A 19249-nucleotide genomic window follows, 5' to 3' on the forward strand; every position below is an offset into this window, starting at 1 on the left:
GGCCTCGAACTCAGAAATCCGCCTGCCTCTGCCTCCCAAGTGCTAGGATTAAAGGAGTGCGCCACCACCTCCTGGCCCATACCTTTTCTTTTTATAAAAAAAACCAACCTATTATATTATCTTATGTGTATAAGTGGTTTGCCTGTAATTATGTCTGTGATCCATGTATGTGCCTGTGGAGAACATACAGAGGCCACTTGATGTACACAACATTCTCTCTTTCAATGAACAAACAAACAAACAAACAAAGTAAAAATTTTAAAATAAACAAAGCTGAGCTGGTGAGATGGTTCAGCGAGTAAGAGCACTGACTGCTCTTCCGGAGGTCCTGAGTTCAAATCCCAGCAACCACACGGTGGCTCACAACCATCCATAATGAAATCTGACGCTCTCTTCTGATGCTATCTAAAGACAGCTACAGTGTACTCATTTATAATAATAATAAAAAATAAAACAAAAAATAAACAAAGTTGTGGCACATGTCTTTAATCCTAGCACTCAGGAGGCAGAGACAGGAGGATGGATCTCTGAGTTCTAAGTCATCCTGGCATACAGAGTTTCAGGACAGCCAGGGCTGTGCAGAGAAACCCTGTCTCAACAATAAAAGTAGTAGTAGTAATAGTAGTAGTAGTAGCAGCAGTAGTAATAACAGTAGTAATAATAGTAATGAACCTAATATAATAATAATGGATGTAGTGTCTTCTTAAGCAAGTTTAGCTTAAACAGATTTAGGTAATTTTCAGGGCTTAGACAAATTCCTTGAAAAAAAAATTGTAACTTTATCAAATACGAAACAAGCATCTGTTGACTTGCTTACAGGAACTAAATGTGCAATTAGAAATCTCTCCAAAGTTATCTTTAAATGTAGATATGCCCATAGCTAAATACCTCGAGGCAGTCAAGGAAAGGTATGTTTTTTACTATATTTATCTGTTTGTGTGCATGTGTGCTGGCACAAGTGTGTCATGGCAGCATATGGAGGTCAGAGGACACCTGGTACGAGCCTCTCCTTATAGCATGTGGGCCTTGGAGTCAAAGTTAGGTTGTCAGGCTTGGTGGCAAGGGCCTTGACCCAAAGAGCCATCTCACTGGCAGAAATATCTTTTATACTTTCTTTAAATTGACACATTTTTACATTTTTTAGGTACAGCGATGATAATTTGGTATATGTGTATAATAGAAACAGTCAGATCAGGGCAATTGATATCTCCTCCTCCTCTCTTCTTCCTCCTCTTCCATCCCTCCCACCCTACCCCTGCTCCTTCTTTTCTTTTCTTTTTTGAGATGGGTTTTTCGAGACAGGGTTCCTTTGTTTAGCCCTGGCTGTTCTGGAACTCACTCTGTAGACTAGGCTGGCTTTGAACTCAGAAATCTGCCTGCCTCTGCCTCCCAAGTGCTGGGATTAAAGGTGAGAGCCACCACTGCCCCATTGCATTTAGATCTTCTCAAAGACTTGTCATTTTTTAGACTCTTTTTAAAATTGTCGTTGTTGTTTTGTTTTGCTCTTTATTTTGAGCCAGGGCCTCTCTGTGTGAAGGCTCCCTATGTGTAGAAGGCAGGCTTCTACCTTGATATGTAGTTGAGGATAATCTTGAGCTCCTCATGATCCTCCTGGATCCAACTCCTAAGTGCTAAGGTTTGTGCCACTACACTTGGCTCTAGTGTGACATCTGGATATGTACATCCATCCTCAGACGTATATAATTTCTTTGTGCTGGTATGCCTCATTTTTTTTATAATTTGTTTTTTCTTGTCTTTAGTAAGATTAATCAAATATTATGTATTATTACACTTTCTCCCCTATTATTTTCTTTCTTTTTTAAAAAAGGATTTATTTATTATTATAAATGAGTATACTATAGCTGTCTTCAGACCACCAGAAGAGGGCATCAGATTTTATTATGGGTGGTTTGAGCCACCATGTGGTTGCTGGGATTTGAACTCATGACGTTCAGAAGAACAGTCGGTGCTCTTACCCTCTGAGCCATCTCACCAATCCCTTATTATTTTCTTACTTGTATTTATTGTCGTCATCATCATTTTTTTTTTGCAGTGCTAAGGCTCAAACTGGGTTCCTTGCTAGGCAGGTAATGTCCCACTAAAACACACGTTTCAAGTCTGTTAGTGTTCCTTTTAATGTCTCTATATTTAATTTAAAAATTGCATTCATGTATTATGTGTGTGCACGTGAGTATGCACATTTGAGTGCAAGTACCCAAGAAGGCCAGAAGAGGGCAGCAGAGCCTCAGTAGCTGGAGTTCCAGGCAGCTGGGAGACTCCTAATTTGGGTGCTGAGAACCAAACTCAGGTCCTTTGCAAGAGTAGCAAGAATTCTTAAAGATTGGATTGGGCCATCTCTCCAGCTTTGCCTCTACAATTGAAAGATGTCCTTTGTGAAGGGAGTATTTAACCTAGAGGATGAATGTTAAAAAGAATTTTCAGAAAATATTGCCTGTACAAATCTGTAACACTCGTAAGTTTAATAATTCAACACACCTTCATAACCCATTTTCAGTAACCCATTGGGTAATAGCACGCACAACAATACCAACAGGTAACATTTATATTTGGCCTTACAATATGTTAGGCATTGTTCTAATAAGTAAGTTTTTGTATTTATGACAATGTCTCACATTGTAGTTCTAGCAGGCCTTAAACTCATGGTTATCCTCCTGCTCCACCCTCATAAGTGCTGGAATTACATCTGGCTTCTAATCACTTTATAAACATGTCCTAAGCATACACACACACACACACACACACACACACACACACACACATATATATATATATATATATGCACACACACACAAACACATACATATGTATATATGTATATACATTCTTTTACTTTTGAGACAGGATCTCACTGTATAGCCCTGGCTTGCCTACAACATTCTATGTAGACCAAACTGGCCTTCAGTTCATAGAGGTCTTTCTGCCCCTCTGCCTCTGCCTCTGAAGTTCCAGAATTAAAGGTATACTTGGCTATTAATATACATATGTGTGTGTGTATTGTGTGTATGTATATATACACACATGTGTGTATATATATGTATATATATATGCATATATAAACAGAAAGCCATGGCCAGCCCATCTCATCCCTCCAAATTCCATCTGAATCCCACATGCCATTTCTTGGATTCTCTGACACTACCAAGGAGGCTTTGTGCCCTCGCTCCCCACCTTAAATACAGGCAGACTAGCTCTTTGCTGCAGCAGGGCCCCTTGTCCCTCCTCGATGTCTATCTCTACCCTGCCCCTCTTTGCTTGGTAGGTACTTGAGGGAGATGTGACTTCCAGAAGAGACCATAGCAGTTCCATTCCCTACCCCTGTCCCAGCTCACTACACTCCTACCTCAAGTGTGAATCTATGAAAATCCCAAAACAATGAAGCTCCTCAATAACTGTTGAATGAGGTTGAAAGGAATAAATGAAGAATGGATGGATGGTCTTACACATATATAAACACGAATGCGCAGATGAGCCAATAAACTCAACAGGACTCTCTCACCCTTCTCAGTCACTCGCACACTGCCTTGTTCTCTCCCATCAAGACAGTATTGAGTTGATTGGGACATGGTGGGGGGCGGGGGAGGAGGCGGGACAGTGATGGGTCGGATTCCATCTATGCAGGCTGAGAAAAAAAAATCCTGTTTATCTTTGCATCCTCAACCTGACGTTATGCAGGAGCCTTAGAAGCGCCGCATTCCCTTGCTCAGGTCTCTCTCCCTGCTTGGTATGGTATGATGAGGTGAGGTGGAGATGGAAGAGGTTTTATTTCCTTCCTTTACCTTACTCTCATTCCCAGCTTCCTGATGATGCTCCTCCATGGTGCTCCTTAGCTGGGACATACAAGAATCCTCCTACAGGCCACGGCCTGCGAGTTCCAAGAGCTTGGATGAGGGAACCTCGTAGGGATGCTATCAGCTGACATTGACACTAGCTGGGTGGGTCCCATTGCCCACAGCTCCTCTTTCTGATTGGGCACCAGTTTTAACACGTAAGCCTAGAGGCCTGTCAATCTTGCGTGGGCTTTTAAGCGGCACCAGAGAGCCGGCCCAGGATAGGCCAGGGCTTGAGGGGCTCTAGGGTCACAGAGGTCACGTGCCAGTCCGGCGGGTGGACCCCACAAACCGGGCCGTTCCGGGCCCCGCCTTCTAACGGGCACGAGCAGAGGTGCACATGCGCACTAGGGCGGCTTGGTGCCACCAGGCGGTGGGCGGGGCGGGGAGTCCGGAGGGGGGCGAGGGTTGGGAGGGAGGTTTGGGTAGGGAGGAATGGGGAACCCGAGTGGGTCAGGGGGTCTAGGGGCGAGAGCAGGCTGCAATGTCTGTGGAGAAAGAGCTTCCGTTCATGTTTTCACACCCCAGCCGGAAAGTACGGAGTAAGCCCCTTAGGGAGCCGCGGGGACGCAATAAGGCCCGGATACCGGGCGCCCAGAGGAAGCCCCGCCGGAACCAAAGGCGATCGCCACCGGAGTCACACTGCAAGAAGGCGCAAGTGCAAGAGAAAGAGAAGGTGTGGGTACCCTGGAATGGACTCATCGTGATTGGGAAGAGAGTGGAACTCTTGGACAGAAACGTGCAAAAATCTAACCCAAAGTTGGAATCTGAGTACTGGAAGCTGGAGGGCACGGGGAAGAAGTTCTCAAAAGAGAAATCGGGCCTGCAACAGGAGACGATCGCGAAGCTCCTGAGCAGTGTAGGAAGAACGGTGCACGCTCGAGCAGGTTTGGAGAATGACAACCCAGAGACTTGGAGAGAGTTGGAGGACAGATTCAAGGCTGGTTTATCTAAGAGTGCAGAGATGACTGCAGAGCGTGAAGAAAACTTGAAGTCTAGGGACAAGTTGAGGGCCACTGGAGGGGACTTGAGGTCTAGAGGGGACCAACTGAGGCAGAATGAGGAATTGGAGTCGAATGGAGAAAACTTGATGTCCAAGAGAGAGAAACGGGTGTCCATTGGAGAGAAGGTGGTAGGCAGGGGAGAGAAGCGGAGGTCTGCTGATGAAAAAATGGACAGTAGGGAGAGGCGAGGGTCCGTCAGAGAGAAGGCGTTGGAAAGTGGAGAAAAGCGGGGATCCATCAGAGACAAGATGTCGGACACTAGAGAGAGGCGGGAATCCATCAGAGACAAGATGTCGGACACTAGAGAGAGGCAGGGGTCCATCAGAGAGAAGGTGTCAGACAGTGGAGAGAGGCGGGGATCCGTCAGAGACAAGAATTCGGATACTAGAGAGAGGCGGGGGTCCATCAAAGAGAAGGTGTTGGAAAGTGGAGAAAAGCGGGGTTCCATCAGAGAGAAGGCGTCAGATAGCGGAGAGAAGCGGGGGTCCATCAGAGAGAAGGTGTCAGACAGTAGAGAAAGGAGGGGGTCCATCAGAGAGAAGGTGTCAGACAGTGGAGAGAGGCGGGGGTCCATCAGAGAGAAGGCAAAGCTGGGTAGAGAGAAATTTAGGTCCAGTGGAGAGAAGCTGAAGACTGGTGATAAAAATTCGAGATCCACTGAAGATATACTGGAGTCAAATACTGAGGAATTGGAGTCTGCTGAGGTGAAACTGGAAGAGCATTCAAGAATAGGAAGTCCCATCGAAGAGACTATTGAAAGAGTGATAAATATTACTGGTGGTGAAAGTGTGCTGGAAAATATGAGTCAGGAAATGCAAATTCCTTCTGAAAGTGTGGAAGGGATAGATGAACACGAAGGAGCAGAGAAAGGGGTGGAAATTGATAGTCAGGTCTTGGATGGAGTGAGAGATACTGCTGATCAATCTGCTCCTGAGGAAGAGAAAGACACACTTGGAGAAAGCACCCAGGAATCAGGTGGATGAAAAACTGAAGGTGAAGAAGGAGATCGGAGTATTGAAAGTCAAGGAGAAGCTAAAGCCAAGGACTTTGTTGGTCTTGAAAGGGTGAATATTTGTGAGGGTCTGGACCCCAAAGGAACATAGGAGCCACTGGGCACGAAGGCCAAGCTAGTAGTGGACAGTGAAGAATGAGGGAGAGGACAATGGAAACATTTTAAGGAGAAAGAATCAATGTGGGAGTGAATGGTAGGAAGAAGGAAACTTTCCTGTGTGAAGAACAGTTTGAGAAGTGGGTCTAGGGTGGCTGGGTTTTGACAGACATGTACATGGTCAGGGGTATGAGATGTAGAACGTCAAAAACAGATCATAGCAGGATAAAGGTTTGACATTGAGGGTCATGGGAGAAGCAGCAAAGAAGGAGGTGACTGAAGCAGATACCAAAACTAGGGACTCCAGCAGGGAAAACAAGGGGAGAGGAGCGATGGAGTAAAAGGTGAAGGAAGTGAGACGCCACACCCACACCCTGCCACAGTGCTTAGGTTTGTTGATTTTTTTTTTCCTTTTAGTTTTTTGAGATAGGGTCTCTCTGTGTAACCCTGGCTATCCTGGAACTTGACTAGGCTAGCCTTGAACTCACTTGCCTCTGCCTCCTGAGTGCTGGGATTAAAGGTGTGCACCTTTTTTTTTTTTTTTTTTTTTTTTTTTTGAGACAAGGTTTCTCTGCATAGCCCGGCTGTCCTGGAACTTACTTTGTAGCCCAAGTTGGCCTCCAACTCAGAAATCTGCTCTGATTTTTAAACTGATTTCCTTTACTGTTCCTATACATTCAGTGCAGCCAGTTTTACCCTCTGTTTTGACAATCATCTTACAGAGCCCTGTGCATCTGGACTAAACTCATCCTAAACTCATCCTCACTGGTTGCTAACCTCATTTTTCTAGGTTCACCTTATGCCTCATGTTAGCTTTGAATTGCCCGGATTTAATGTGAAGTTTTTCTTTGTACCTGGATTGTTTCTATCTTTCACTATTTATTTATTTATTTAGAGACAGAGTTTCTCGATGTAGACCAGGCTGTCCAGGAACTTAACTTTGTAGACCAGGCTGGCCTGGAACTCGGATATCCACATGCCTCCACTAGGATTAAAGATGTGGGCAACCACAACCTGACTATACTTTTAATTATTCATTTGATCACCTGTTGATGTGATGGAAAGTGTGGTTTTTTTGTTTTGTTTTTGTTTCGTTTGGTTTGATTTTGATGATGGTTTAGATATGTACCCCTGGCTGGCATGGAACTATATGTAGACCAGGCTGACTTCTTAAATACAAATATCTACCTGCCTCTGCTTCCCAAGTACTGGAATATTTGTTTCTTTCTTTCTTTCTTTTCTTTTTTTTTTTTTTTTTTTTTTTTTTTTTTTTGAGACAGAGGTTTTTTTCTTAGCTTGGGCTGGCAACAAATCCTCATTCCTCCTGATTTTTGGCATTACAGGCTTGTACCACTTGACTTAAGCCTTGTCCATAATCTCCCCTCATCCCAAGGGCCAGAAAGGCCTCAAGCATCAGTTGTCGAGACTCCGTTATCAAGCTGGAGAGCTGGCTCATTGGTTAAGGGCATTTGTTGTTCTTGAGAAAGACCCATGTTCTATTCCCAGCACCCATCTGGAGGTTCAGTACTTCCACGGGCACACATACACATCAAAAACAAAGCAATACAACTATCACAACAATAGCAAAAAAAAACCATTATCATGATAGGTGGTTATGTCTTTATGATAGAGATGGTAGAGTGGATAGAATAGAATATTTCACCAAGCCTGATGTGGTGGTGCACACATTTAATCCCAGTACTCAGACGGCAGAAGCAGGCAGATCTCTTTGAGTTCAAGGCCAGCCTGATCTACAGAAGGATTTCTGGAACAGCCTGTCTTGGGAAAAAAAAAAGTATTTCACCCCCATTTCTCCTCTGGCTATTTTTATTTTTTATTTTATTTTTTTATTTTTATTTATTTATTTATTTATTTATTTGGTTTTTTTCAAGACAGGGTTTCTCTGTGTAGCCCTGGCTGTCCTGGAACTCACTTTGTAGACCAGGCTGGCCTCAAACTCAGAAATCTGCCTGCCTTTGCCTCTCAAGTGCTGGGATTAAAGGTGTGCACCACCACCGCCTGGCTTTTTATTTTTTACTTTTTAAGGTTTATTTATTTTATGTATATGAGTACACTGTAGCTGTCTTCAGACACCCCAGAAGAGGACACCAGATCCCATTACAGATGGTTGTGAGCCACCGTGTGGTTGCTGGGAATTGAACCCAAGACCTCTGGAAGAGCAGTCAGTGCTCTTAACCACTGAGCCATCTCTCCAGCCTGGCTATTTGTATTTTAAAGCACAATTTCTGAATAGAACTTTCATATAAATGTCATAAGCATGTGATAGCTTCATGTCTTTAATTGTTCTTTAATTGTTGTTGTTGTTGGTGGTGGTGGTGTGTGTGTGTGTGCATGTGTGTAGACAAAAGTCTTATGTAGCCCAAGCTAGCTTCAAATTCTCAAATTCAGTATGTGGCTAACAATGATCTTGACATTCTGATGCTCCTCACCCCACCTCCAGAGTTCTGAGGTTACAGGTGGAGGCCACTATACTCAGTTTATGTGGTGCTGAGGAGGGTGGAGCCTAGGGCTTTGCGCATGAGGCAAGCACTCTGCCGGCATCAAAAATCTTCAGCCTTCATTTATTTTGGCAAGGTCTCAAGCTGTAGCCCACACTTGCCTACAACTCACAATTCAGCCCAGGCTGGCCTCAAATGCATAGCATTACTCCTGCCTCAGCTGTGAGCCACCACATTTGTCTGTCTTGTGCTTTTTCATTGTTTCCAAAAGATTTTAAGCACTTTGCTATATGTCTGTGTGTGCAGTGAACCCTAAGATAGTTTCCCCATCCCTCTTCCCTTATTTTGGTCAGTTACATCATCTGATAGATGCCACAGAAAGTGACCATCGGAGGTAAACATTGTGCTGGTCCCTGGCCCTCCCCTTGAGACAGAGTCTTACTATGTCACTCTCAGTCTTGCTTTAGCCTACTGAGTGTTAGAGTTACAAACCACACACTGTGCCTGTAGTAGTTGTTAATCATCCCTCTGTCCTCTCCAGCATGTAAGCACTATGGGAACAGAAATGTGTGTCTGTGTGGGGCCTGCCGTAGTCCACTAGGCATTCAGCATGTATTCATGGGATCCGTCTGTTGCATTCATTGGCTTTACCCATCTCAGTACCATTTGACATCAAGGGATGAATCATTGCAGTGATCTTCCTGCGTGACTGTCTCACACTCTGTGATGTCTGCACAGTGTGATGGTGCACTTTGTTTTCTTCCAGCATGGCTACTGGGACTCCAGATCTATTTTTATGCTGGAGCCAATTACACAGCACAACAGTCTGTGGCTGTGACCTGCTTTCTACTCTCTGTTCCTGACATTTCTGCTCCTTCCTTGGTCATAAACTGATTGCTTGCTCTTTCCTCTATTCTCTAAGAACTCTGACCTCATAGTTGGACAATAAAGTAGAGATAGTGGAAATGGTACAATTGTAAAGATAAGCTCCTGATGACTCAGGCCTACAAGCAGGGTTCTTTTTTAATGTATTCATTTTATTTTGACATGTATGAGTGTTTTGCTTACATGTATGTCTGTGTACCACATGAGTGCTGTGCCCGTAGAGGACAGATGAGCGTGGTTGGATCTTTTGGAACTGGAATTACAGATGGTTGTGAGCCAGGCCTTTGCAAAATCAGCAAGTGCTCTTAACAACTGAGTCATTTCTCCACTACATTTGTTTGTTTGTTTTGAGGTAAGGTCTCACTATATTCCCCGGGCTGGTCTTGAACTTGTTTTATAGCCCCAACTGACCTCAACCTCTTCACCCTGTCTCAGTCTCCTAAATACTGGGATTGCAAATGTGCAAAGCCATTCATCCCTGCCTTTCTTTGGTCATAAGATCTTGGTGGTGGTGAATGACACTGATCTTCTGGCATCCTGTTATGAGCAGTTAAGTTGAACAGGTATAGACCAAGCACCGTGTGTGTTCTCTATCATTTAACCCACTGCTCAGCCCTCTGCCATGGGAACCACTCCTCTACCAAGTGTACCAACTCCAAACTGCCAGAGCCAGGCTGTAACTCAGCCAGCCTGACCTCAGAGCCACCCTACTCTGCTGCACATCAGTCCCCATTGTCTCTGGACCAGCTGACTCCATTTCCTAGCTTGCCAATGCAGGCTCTGCCTGGAGTAGGGGAGAGGCTGAGAAACAACCCTTCCATTCATTCAGCGAAGTTTGCAGAAAAATCTCTTCAGTGGCAAACATAAATGCAGGTGCTTGGGTACAGGTCAACCGTTCAGGGCACTGGCTGCTCCTTCAGGAGATTGGGTGGGGTTCAAGCACAGCACCCACATGGTGGCTCACAACCATCTGTATTTCCAATTCTGATGCCCTCTTTTGACTTCCTCAGGCACTGCACACACATGGGGCACCAATGCGTGTGCATGTAAAATACCCATACACATAAAAACATCTTTTAAAGAAAGAACATAAATTCAACAAGGAATGTTTATTTTTTCTTCAGGCCCATGTCTACTTGAGACCATCATCTGAAGATTCCTCTGGTGAGTCTGTGAACTGAGGTGTTGTCATCACTTTAAGAGATACCTTCCTTGGCCCAAGGTGAAGACTCAGCATTTTCCCTTGTATGGGAAATGACCTACACTTCGGGAAGTATAGATTCTGATGAATCGTCAGATTTCTGTTCCTTGGCTGAATGACTCACCTGAGATATCAGATGTATTCCACCAGAACCCAGACACCAGTGAAGATCGAGCTACTATGACAAGTGACAAATGCCACCTGCTTGTAAGTGCAGATGTGTTGGATTGTCTAGATAGCTAGAAGGTTTGTTTGTTGAGTTTATTGTTTTACTATGTAGCTCAGGCTGTCCTGGAACTTTATGTAGACCAGGCTGGCTCTGAACTCACAGAGATCCACCACCCTGCTTCTGCCTCCAACATGCTGGGATTAAAAGTGTACATTCTCCACCCAACCCTTATTTTATTTGGAAGGTTCTTGCTGTGTTCTCTAAATTGGCACTGAACTTATGATTCTTTGCCACAGACTCCCAAGCAGCTGAGATAACAGGCCCACAAAATTTCACCTGGGTGGGTACCCTATTCTAAAGTTAATCAAAATGCACACATCTGCGAGTTAAGCCCTTCTGAGTGATTTTATGTGTTTCTGTTATCTTTTTTTCTTTTGAATATTTCCAATTATCTGTGTTTCTTTTCTCTCTCTCTTTCTCTCTCTCTCTTTCTCTCTTTCTTTCTTTCCTCCTTCCTTTCTTTTCTTCAATACAAGGTTTCAGTATGTGGCTCAGGACTGGACTTACAGGGTATAAGAAGGACCTGCTGCAGTGGTTCATGCCTTTAATCCCAGCACTCACGAGGCAGAGGCAGGTGGATCTCTGTGAGTTCAAGACCAGTCTGGTTTACTTGGAGAGTTCTAGGCCAGCCAGGGCTTTATAGTGAAATCCTGACTTTGAAAAAACAAAGAAGAGTAAAAAGGACCATCCAGGTAAACATGGAGGACAGATTTTCTAAGCAGAAAGGAGGGTGCGCTGACGCCCATGATGGGAAGCTGAATGGATTTCAGGAAAGGGCAAGGAGAGGATGTGGTAAAGCTACAGCAGGAAGAATGTTATCCAATCAGATGTGGACATGAGAGGAGCCTTGATGAAAGGACTTAGACCTTGGTCTGTTGGCCATGGGAAGAGTGACTCCTTCAGACCTGTATTCCACTGATGGCAATGACTAAGCCAAGAGATGGAACCACCTGGGCCTAGGGGAGGGACCCCCTCAAGCAGGATGTATGAGATATCAGATCACTGTAATGGTCCAGGGTGGAGAGGGCAGGGATATGGACTAAGGCAAGACTGGGAATAAAAAAGAGGAACGGCTTTGAACAATTTTAAAAATTGTATTCAAAGCCAGGCAGTGGTGTCAGCCCTTCGGAGGCAGAGGCAGGCAGATCTCTATGAGTTTGAGACCAGCCTGGTCTACAGAGTGAATTCCAGGACAGCCAGCGCTATACAGAAAAACCCTGTCTCAAAACAAACCAGGGGTTGGGAAATTAGCTCAGTGGTAGAAGGCTTGCCTAGTCAGCACAAAGCCCTGGGTTTGGTCTTCAGCTCTAGGAAAAAATCCAAACCAAACCAAACCAACCAACCAACCAAACAAACAAACAAACAAAAAACCCAAACCAAAACCAAACTATTCCAGCAAGCCTTGCTCATTCATTATGGATAAGTGGTGAGAGAGGAGGCACCAGCTCACAGACTGGCTGGTGTGCACATCAGGGGCGTCCTCTAACCTGAAGACAGCCTTATGGGAGGTATTGTGGGTTTTAATTTACTTAGTAAAGCTGGGCAGTGGTGGTGCATGCCTTTAATCCCAGCACTTGGGAGGCAGAGGCTGGCAGATTTCTGAGTTCGAGGCCAGCCTGGTCTACAGAGTGAGTTCCAGGACAGCCAGGGCTATACAAAGAAACCCTGTCTTGAAACAACTCCCCCCCCCCAAAAAAATTTTTAATTAGTAGTATATGCATGAGAGAGAGACAGACAGAGACAGAAACAGAGAGACAATGAGAGAGAGACAGAGACAGAGACAGAGAGACAATGAGAGAGAGACAGAGACAGACAGAGAGACAGAGTCATGGGTATGGCTGTCAGAGGACAGGCCTTGGGTGTAGATTATTGCTTTACCCCTTGCTGAAGCAGGGTTCTTGTTTTCGCTGTACTATATCATCCAGGTTAGTTGGCCCTCAGCCTTTTAGGAAAATTTCCTATCTCTACCTTTTACCTCTCTGTAGGAGTGCTGGGATTACAGATGCATGCTGTGGTTTCTGGCTGATTTGTTGTTTTTGTTTTTGTTTTTAGAATTATTTATATTATGTATATGAGTACATTGTCACTGTCTTCAGACACACCAGAGGAGGGCATCCGATCTCATTACAGTGTTGAGAATGATGCTGGGAATTGAACTCAGGACCTCTGGAAGAGCAGTCAGTGCTCTTAACCACTGGGCCATTTTTTGGGGTTGTTGTTTTGTTTTGTTTATTTTAGTTTTTTGTTGGTTGATTGGCTGGTTAGATGGTTTATTGACAGCCATGGCTGTCCTGGAACTCATTCTATAGTCTAAGCTGGCCTCCAACTCATTGCCTCCTGAGTGTTGGGATTAATGGTGTGCCCCACCACCGAGGGGCTTGTTTTGTTGTTTTTAACTTGGGTTCCAGGATTCAAACTCAAGTTCTCAGCCTTCCACAGCAGGTGCCTTTATTGACTGAGTCATCTCTCAAGCCAGGGACTATTTATTGTATGAGTTTTATGTCATAAAAATTGAAAACAGAGCTGGCAACCTAAGTGACATTGCTAGTCGGTGCTGATTGTGAGTGTTGGGGATAGGATTTGAACCCAAGAGAAACAGCATGCTTTCTCACTATGCCATAGCTTCACCAGCTGAGTGGATTACCACTGTCAAGTAATTGGGGGTCAGGTCACCTCCCAGGGAAGCACTTAAAAGCTGTGTGCGCTGGAGCATGCCTATAATCCCAGCATTTAGGAGTTGAAAGAAAGATGATCAGGAATTTAAAGTCATCCTTGGATATGTAATGAATTTGAGTCTAGCCTATATGAGACCTTGTCTCAAAAAACAAACAACAACAATAACAAAGCATAAAGTAGAGGGAATGGGGAGAAAGCAGCTACAGCGTTTAATGCTTGGTAGAGTCAGGCCTGGAACTGTTCACTGATCCCAAAAGCATACAACCACGCTCTTGGGTACGTTCAAGCCACAGACATGTTATATAGGGATCATTTTTTGGAACTAATTAACTTTTAAAAATTTCAAGGTTTGGGCCAGGCAGTGGTGGCACACGCCTTTAATCCCAGCACTTGGAGTGGATTTCTGAGTTTGAGGCCAGCCTGGTTTACTGAGTGAGTTCCAGAACAGCCCGGGCTATACAGAGAAACCCTGTCTCGAAAAACCAAAAAACAAAACAAAACAAAATTTCAAGATTTGGCTAGGCATGGTAGCACACACCTTCAATCTTAGCACTCTGGAGGCAGAGGCAGGCAGATGTATCTCTTGAGTTTGAGGCCAGCCTGGTCTACAGAACAAGTTCCAGGATAAGGATAATCAGGGCTAAACAGAGAAACACTGTCAGGAAAACCAAAATAAACCAACCAAACAAAACAAAAACTTAGAAATTCATAGTAAAATCTAGGTTTCTAGATTTTGTTGAAAAACTGAGATATTTGGCCATATTAGAGTTATGCAGCAGATGCGGACACCTGTCCCATCCCTTCATCTGGGGCCTGCCCGACCTCTACCACCTGGAGTGCTCCCAGCCTGCCTGGGGTCCCTGCCCACTTCTGCAGTGTTTGCGCATGGTGTTCCAACGTGAGAGGAGCCACTGAGTGTGGCTTAGATGCCAATCTGTGCGTTAACCAGTGTTGGGCTCAGGTCCCCACTTCCTGCTAAACATCCCTTCTGAGTCTAAGGGACTGTGAGACAAGATAGTGCTTTGTTTGTTTGCCTTTTCTCTCATGCTGTGAGAACTGGAAAAAAAAGGAGTGTTCAGTACTCACCGTTCTTGAGCCCATGCGGAGGAGGGCTATGTACAGTTGCTTCAGGACAAAGGGGATGGCCATAGTTCCTGAAGTCAGCACTGATCAAAGGCAGCAGCATAGGCTGGAAGTGGCCGTGCACACCTTTAGCCCCAGCACTTGGGAGACAGAAGCAGGTCACCCTGGGCTACATAGCCAGTTTCAGGCCAGCCAGAGCTACACGGTGAGACCCGTCCAGTCTGAAAAAAAGAATGTCTTTAAACTACAATATAGCAACAGGCAGAGTGGTCCATGCCAATAATTCCTCCAGACTCTGGGAGACTGAGGGAGGAAAAAAATCTCTTGAGTTCTAGACCAGCCTGGTGTATATAGGGAGACCCTGTCTTAAAATCCAAACAAAAGAAACAGCTGTTAGCTGGGCAGTGGAAAATGGTAAAAGTAAGGAGGTAGTGTGTGATTGTGCTGGGCTTCTTGTTGTTGCTGTGGCTGCTTTTGTGGCTGTTGGTTTCCTTCCTTTGTTTTGGGATGAATCATTTTTAGGTTTTGAGGTGTAGACTTTGTCTATTTCATGAGAGCGTGTGTATAGATGCACATGATTGTGCCCGTCACAATTCAGACACCTTGGACATTTTCTTTTTTTTCTCAGTTTTTCGAGTCAGAGTTTCTCTGTGTAGCCTTGGCTGTCCTGGATCTGACTCTGTAGACCAGGCTGGTCTCGAACTCAGAAATCCGACTGCCTCTGCCTCCCAAGTGCTGGGATGAAAGACGTGTGCCACCACTGCCCAACTTTGAACATTTTCTTTTCTTTTCTTTTCTTTTTTTTTTAAGCCTACATCACCCGGTATTCCCAGGCGGTCTCCCATCCAAGTACTAACCAGGCCCGATCCTGAACATTTTCTTTAGGGACCCAATTTTAGTAAGTACATTCTTAGAAAGTTTTACATTTTACTTAACCTTGGCAACATGTTCCTGCATATTGAGCGAAAGTACAAGATCCAAGTTGACAAACAGATATCTTGTCAAGTTATATACTTTATTATTATGAAGTTTTAAAAAAATTACTTTTTAGCTGGATGGTGGTGGTGCACGCCTTTAATCCCAGCACTTGGGAGGCAGAGGCAGGTGGATTTCTGAGTTCGAGGCCAGCCTGGTCTACAGAGTGAGTTCCAGGACAGCAAGAGCTATACAGAGAAACCCTGTCTCAAAAATACCAAAAAAAAAAAAAAATTACTTTTTAAATTATTTTATCTTATTCTATGTATATGGGTACTTTGCCTGCATGCATGTCTGTGTAGCTTGAGCATGTCTGGTGCCCTCAGAGTCAGAAGAGGGCATTAGATCTCCAGGAACTGTAGTTACAGATGGTTGTGAATCACAATGTGGGGGGCTGGCCTAGGTTCTCTCCAAGAGCAATAGGTGTTGTTAAATGTTTCTCCAGCCCCTTATTATCAATGAACTAACTAATTAATTAATTAATTAATGAACTTTTCTTGACCACATGGTTCCTTTTTAAACATTCTTCTCTCATACATTACATCCAGGCTGCAGTTTCCACACTCCCTCCACTCCTCCCAGTCCCCACCTACCTGCACTCCATCACCTCTCCTCTCCCCGAGAAACATTCCTCCTTCATTTCCCTTAAAAAGAAAAGAGACTAGGTCTCCTAGGATTACAAAGACTTGGCACAAAGTCTCATATCGAGAGTGGGCAAGGCAGCCCAGTAGGAGGACAAGGGTCTCAAGAGCAGGCAGAAGCGTCAGAAGCAGTGCCACTCCCACTGTTAGAGCCACAAGAACACCAAGCAACACAACTATAATGAGTATTCACAGGACCTAACTCAGACCCATATAGAGTCTGGGATTGTCCTTTCAGTCTCTGTGAGCCCTTATGAGGCTGCTTAGTTGATTCTGAGTCGTGTTCTTGTGGTGACTTCGACCCCTCTGGCTCCTACAATCCTTCATCCCCATCTTCTGTGGGATTCCCCTAGCTATGCTTAGTGCTTGGGTGTGGGTCTCTGCATCAGTTGCTCTCTGACGGCAGTCGGGTTAGGCACCGATCTATGAGTATAGCAGAGTACCATTAGCAGTCATTTCATTGCCTTTCCCCCCCTGTTATGTTTGGTTCTACCCTGGGTCTCCAGGCTGCCCAGCCTCTGGTTTCTGACCCTCCACACAGCGTCAGTTGTGGACTCCATTTGTGCTGTAGCTTCAAGTGAGACCAGTCATTGCTTGGCCACTCCCATCAGTTCTCTGCCACCATTACCCCAGCACATCTTGCAGGCAGGACAGATTGTGGGTTGAAGGTTTTGTGGTTGGATTGATGTCCCAATCCCACTGTGGGAAATCCTTGCCTGGTTATAGAAAATGCTGGTTCAGGTTTCATATCCCCAATTACTGGCATCTATGAGGGTCACCCTTGTAGAGCCCTGGGGGTTTCCACTGCCCTGGGTTTCCTCATAGCCCTGCAAATGTCCCCCAGTTCTAGTCTTCTCTCCCACTACTCTCTCCCTCCACCCACTCTACCCAGTCCTCTTGCAAAATCTATTTCCCTGATCCATGAGTATCCCCCCCCCCACGAACCTTCCTTGTTACTTTAGCCTTTCTTGGTCTGTGATTTATAGCATAATTATCCTTTACTAACAGCTAATGTCCACTTATAGGTGAATAGTGCCATGTTTGTCTTTCTGAGTCTGGGTTACCTCACTCAAGATGATTTTTTTTTCTAGTTCCATCCATTTGCCTGCAAATTTTATGATATCATTGTCTTTAACAACTGAGTAACACTACATTGTGTAAATGGACCACATTTTCTCTATCCATTCTCCTGTTGAGGAACATCTAAGTTGTTTCCAGTCTGGCTCTTATGAATAAAGCTGCTATGAGAAGGACGGTGGTGGTGGTGCACGCCTTTAATCCCAACACTCAGGAGGCACAGGCAGATGGATCTCTATGAGTCTGAGGCCAGCCTGATCTACAGATCAAGTTCCAGGATAGCCAGGGCTACAGAGAAAACCTGTCTACAAAAACAAATAACAAACAAACAAAAAAGCAGCTATGAACATAGTTGAGCAAGTGTCCATGTGGAAAGATGGAACATTCTTTGGGTACATGCCCAGGAGTGGTATAGCTGGGTCTTCAGGCAGATCAATTCTCAGTTTTCTGAGAAATTGTCATAGTGATTTCCAAAATGGATGTACAAGTTTGTATTTCCAGCACCAGTGGAGCAGTGTTCTCCTTGCTCCACATCCTCACCAGCATGAGTTGTCACTTGTGTTACTGATCTTAGCCAATCTGATAGATATAAGATGGAAGGTCAAGATAGTTTTAATTTGCATTTCCCTGATGCTAAGGATGTTGAACACTTCTTTTTTCCTCAACCATTTTGGTGTCCTCTATTAAGAATTCTGTTTAAGCCAGGCAGTGGTGGCGCACGCCTTTAATCCCAGCACTTGGGAGGCAGAGGCAGGTAGATTTCTGAGTTCGAGGCCAGCCTGGTCTACAGAGTGAGTTCTAGGACAGCCAGAGCTACACAGAGAAACCCTATCACGAACCACCACCCCCCAAAAGAATTCTCTTTAAATCTGTACTCCATTCTTAATTGGATTATTTGTTTTATTGACATCTAGTTTCTTGCGTTTCTTTATATATTTTGGATATTATTCTTCTGTCAGATGTGAGGTTGGTGAAAATCTTTTCCCATTCCATAGGCTGCCATTTTGTCCTATTGACGGTGTCCTTTGTTTTACCAAAGCTCTTTGGTTTCATGAGATTATTGAGGTTGTTTGTTTGTTTGTTTCCTGGTTTTTCTAGTCAGGGTTTCTCTGTATAGCCCTGGCTGTCCTGGAACTCACTCTGTAGACCAGGCTGACCTCGAACTCAGAAATCCACCTGCCTCTGCCTCCCAAGTGCTGAGATTAAAGGCATGTGCCACCGCTGCTGTCTGGCAATTGTTGAGTATTTTAAAGTGCAGCAGTGATACTTCAGGAACACAGTCAGCTGGAGAGATGATCGCATTTTCCTGTTTGCGTGAGTTTGCCTGCTCCCAGGGGGTTGCCCTTAGGCAGATAGGCTGGAGCAGGTGCAAGTTCAGCTGACGCTCACTCGCTCAAGTGCAGGAGCTGTTCTCTCAAACTCTCCTCTGGTGCCTGTCTGGCTCCAGAACTGCAGAAGGAGGTCACTGGCTTTGATTTTGGGGTGCCCCTGTGTCTCAGAGGCTTGGTTTGCATTCCACAGTGATTATCTCCCCTGTTGCAACACGTTGCCCAACCTGCAGAGGCCTGGCCTGCAAGCTTTCCCCTGGGACAAACTGTGTCCTACAGTTTGGTGTCAGGAAGTGTCTCTGTCTAGATTACTAGGGTTTTGTGAGGCCACCCTCCTCCTTGCTGGACTCTGCAGCCTCTCTGGTGTCCTTGTCCTTCCTTTTTCTTGTAAAGCCCTGACTGCTAGGATCACTCCTAGGCTGCTCTTAGAGTTCTCACCTCATTCCTTGCTGTCTCAGAGACACAGTCAGAGCCTGACCCAAGGAGGTTAATGCACCACAGAGCTGAGGACAGCAGGAGCCCAAGCAAGGACTGAACTAGGCTGTGCTTTGATTCAGTCTCCATTGATGGACTGTTTTGTTTGTTTGACACAGGGTTTCTCTGTGCAGCCCTGGCTGTCCTGGAACTCACTCTGTAGACCAGGCTGGCCTCACACTCAGAGATCTACCTGCCTCTGCCTCTGCCTCTGCCTCTGCCTCTGCCTCTGCCTCTGCCTCCTCTGCCTCTGCCTCTGCC

The 19249-nt window shown here is 45.0% G+C and overlaps 2 protein-coding genes across 14 annotated transcripts in view; one reads left to right on the plus strand and one right to left on the minus strand.

The window, feature by feature from the left end:
* Snx32 (sorting nexin 32) overlaps positions 1–4165 on the minus strand; it is a 17054-nt gene extending 12889 nt beyond the window's left edge. For 3 of the 4 annotated variants that reach the window (XM_031389318.1, XM_031389315.1, XM_031389314.1), the window contains exon 1: positions 3798–4163. In XM_031389318.1, the coding sequence (XP_031245178.1) occupies positions 3798–3857 (60 nt within the window). In that variant the 5' untranslated portion in view covers positions 3858–4163. Of the gene's footprint in view, positions 1–3797 lie in introns of all 4 variants that reach the window. The other variant, XM_031389317.1, reaches the window with a different exon arrangement.
* Positions 4166–4202: 37 nt separating this feature from the next.
* The window catches only part of LOC116103393 (ERC protein 2-like), a 39373-nt gene continuing 24326 nt past the window's right edge, over positions 4203–19249 (plus strand). For 8 of the 10 annotated variants that reach the window (XM_031389302.1, XM_031389304.1, XM_031389307.1 and 5 more), the window contains exons 1-2: positions 4203–6350; positions 10429–10712. In XM_031389302.1, the coding sequence (XP_031245162.1) occupies positions 4333–5835 (1503 nt within the window). In that variant the 5' untranslated portion in view covers positions 4203–4332 and the 3' untranslated portion in view covers positions 5836–6350; positions 10429–10712. Of the gene's footprint in view, positions 6351–10428; positions 10713–15303; positions 15392–19249 lie in introns of all 10 variants that reach the window. The other 2 variants (XM_031389303.1, XM_031389306.1) reach the window with 1 other exon arrangement.

Source organism: Mastomys coucha, unplaced genomic scaffold (genome assembly GCF_008632895.1).
Source record: "Mastomys coucha isolate ucsf_1 unplaced genomic scaffold, UCSF_Mcou_1 pScaffold21, whole genome shotgun sequence".
NCBI lineage: Eukaryota > Metazoa > Chordata > Mammalia > Rodentia > Muridae > Mastomys > Mastomys coucha.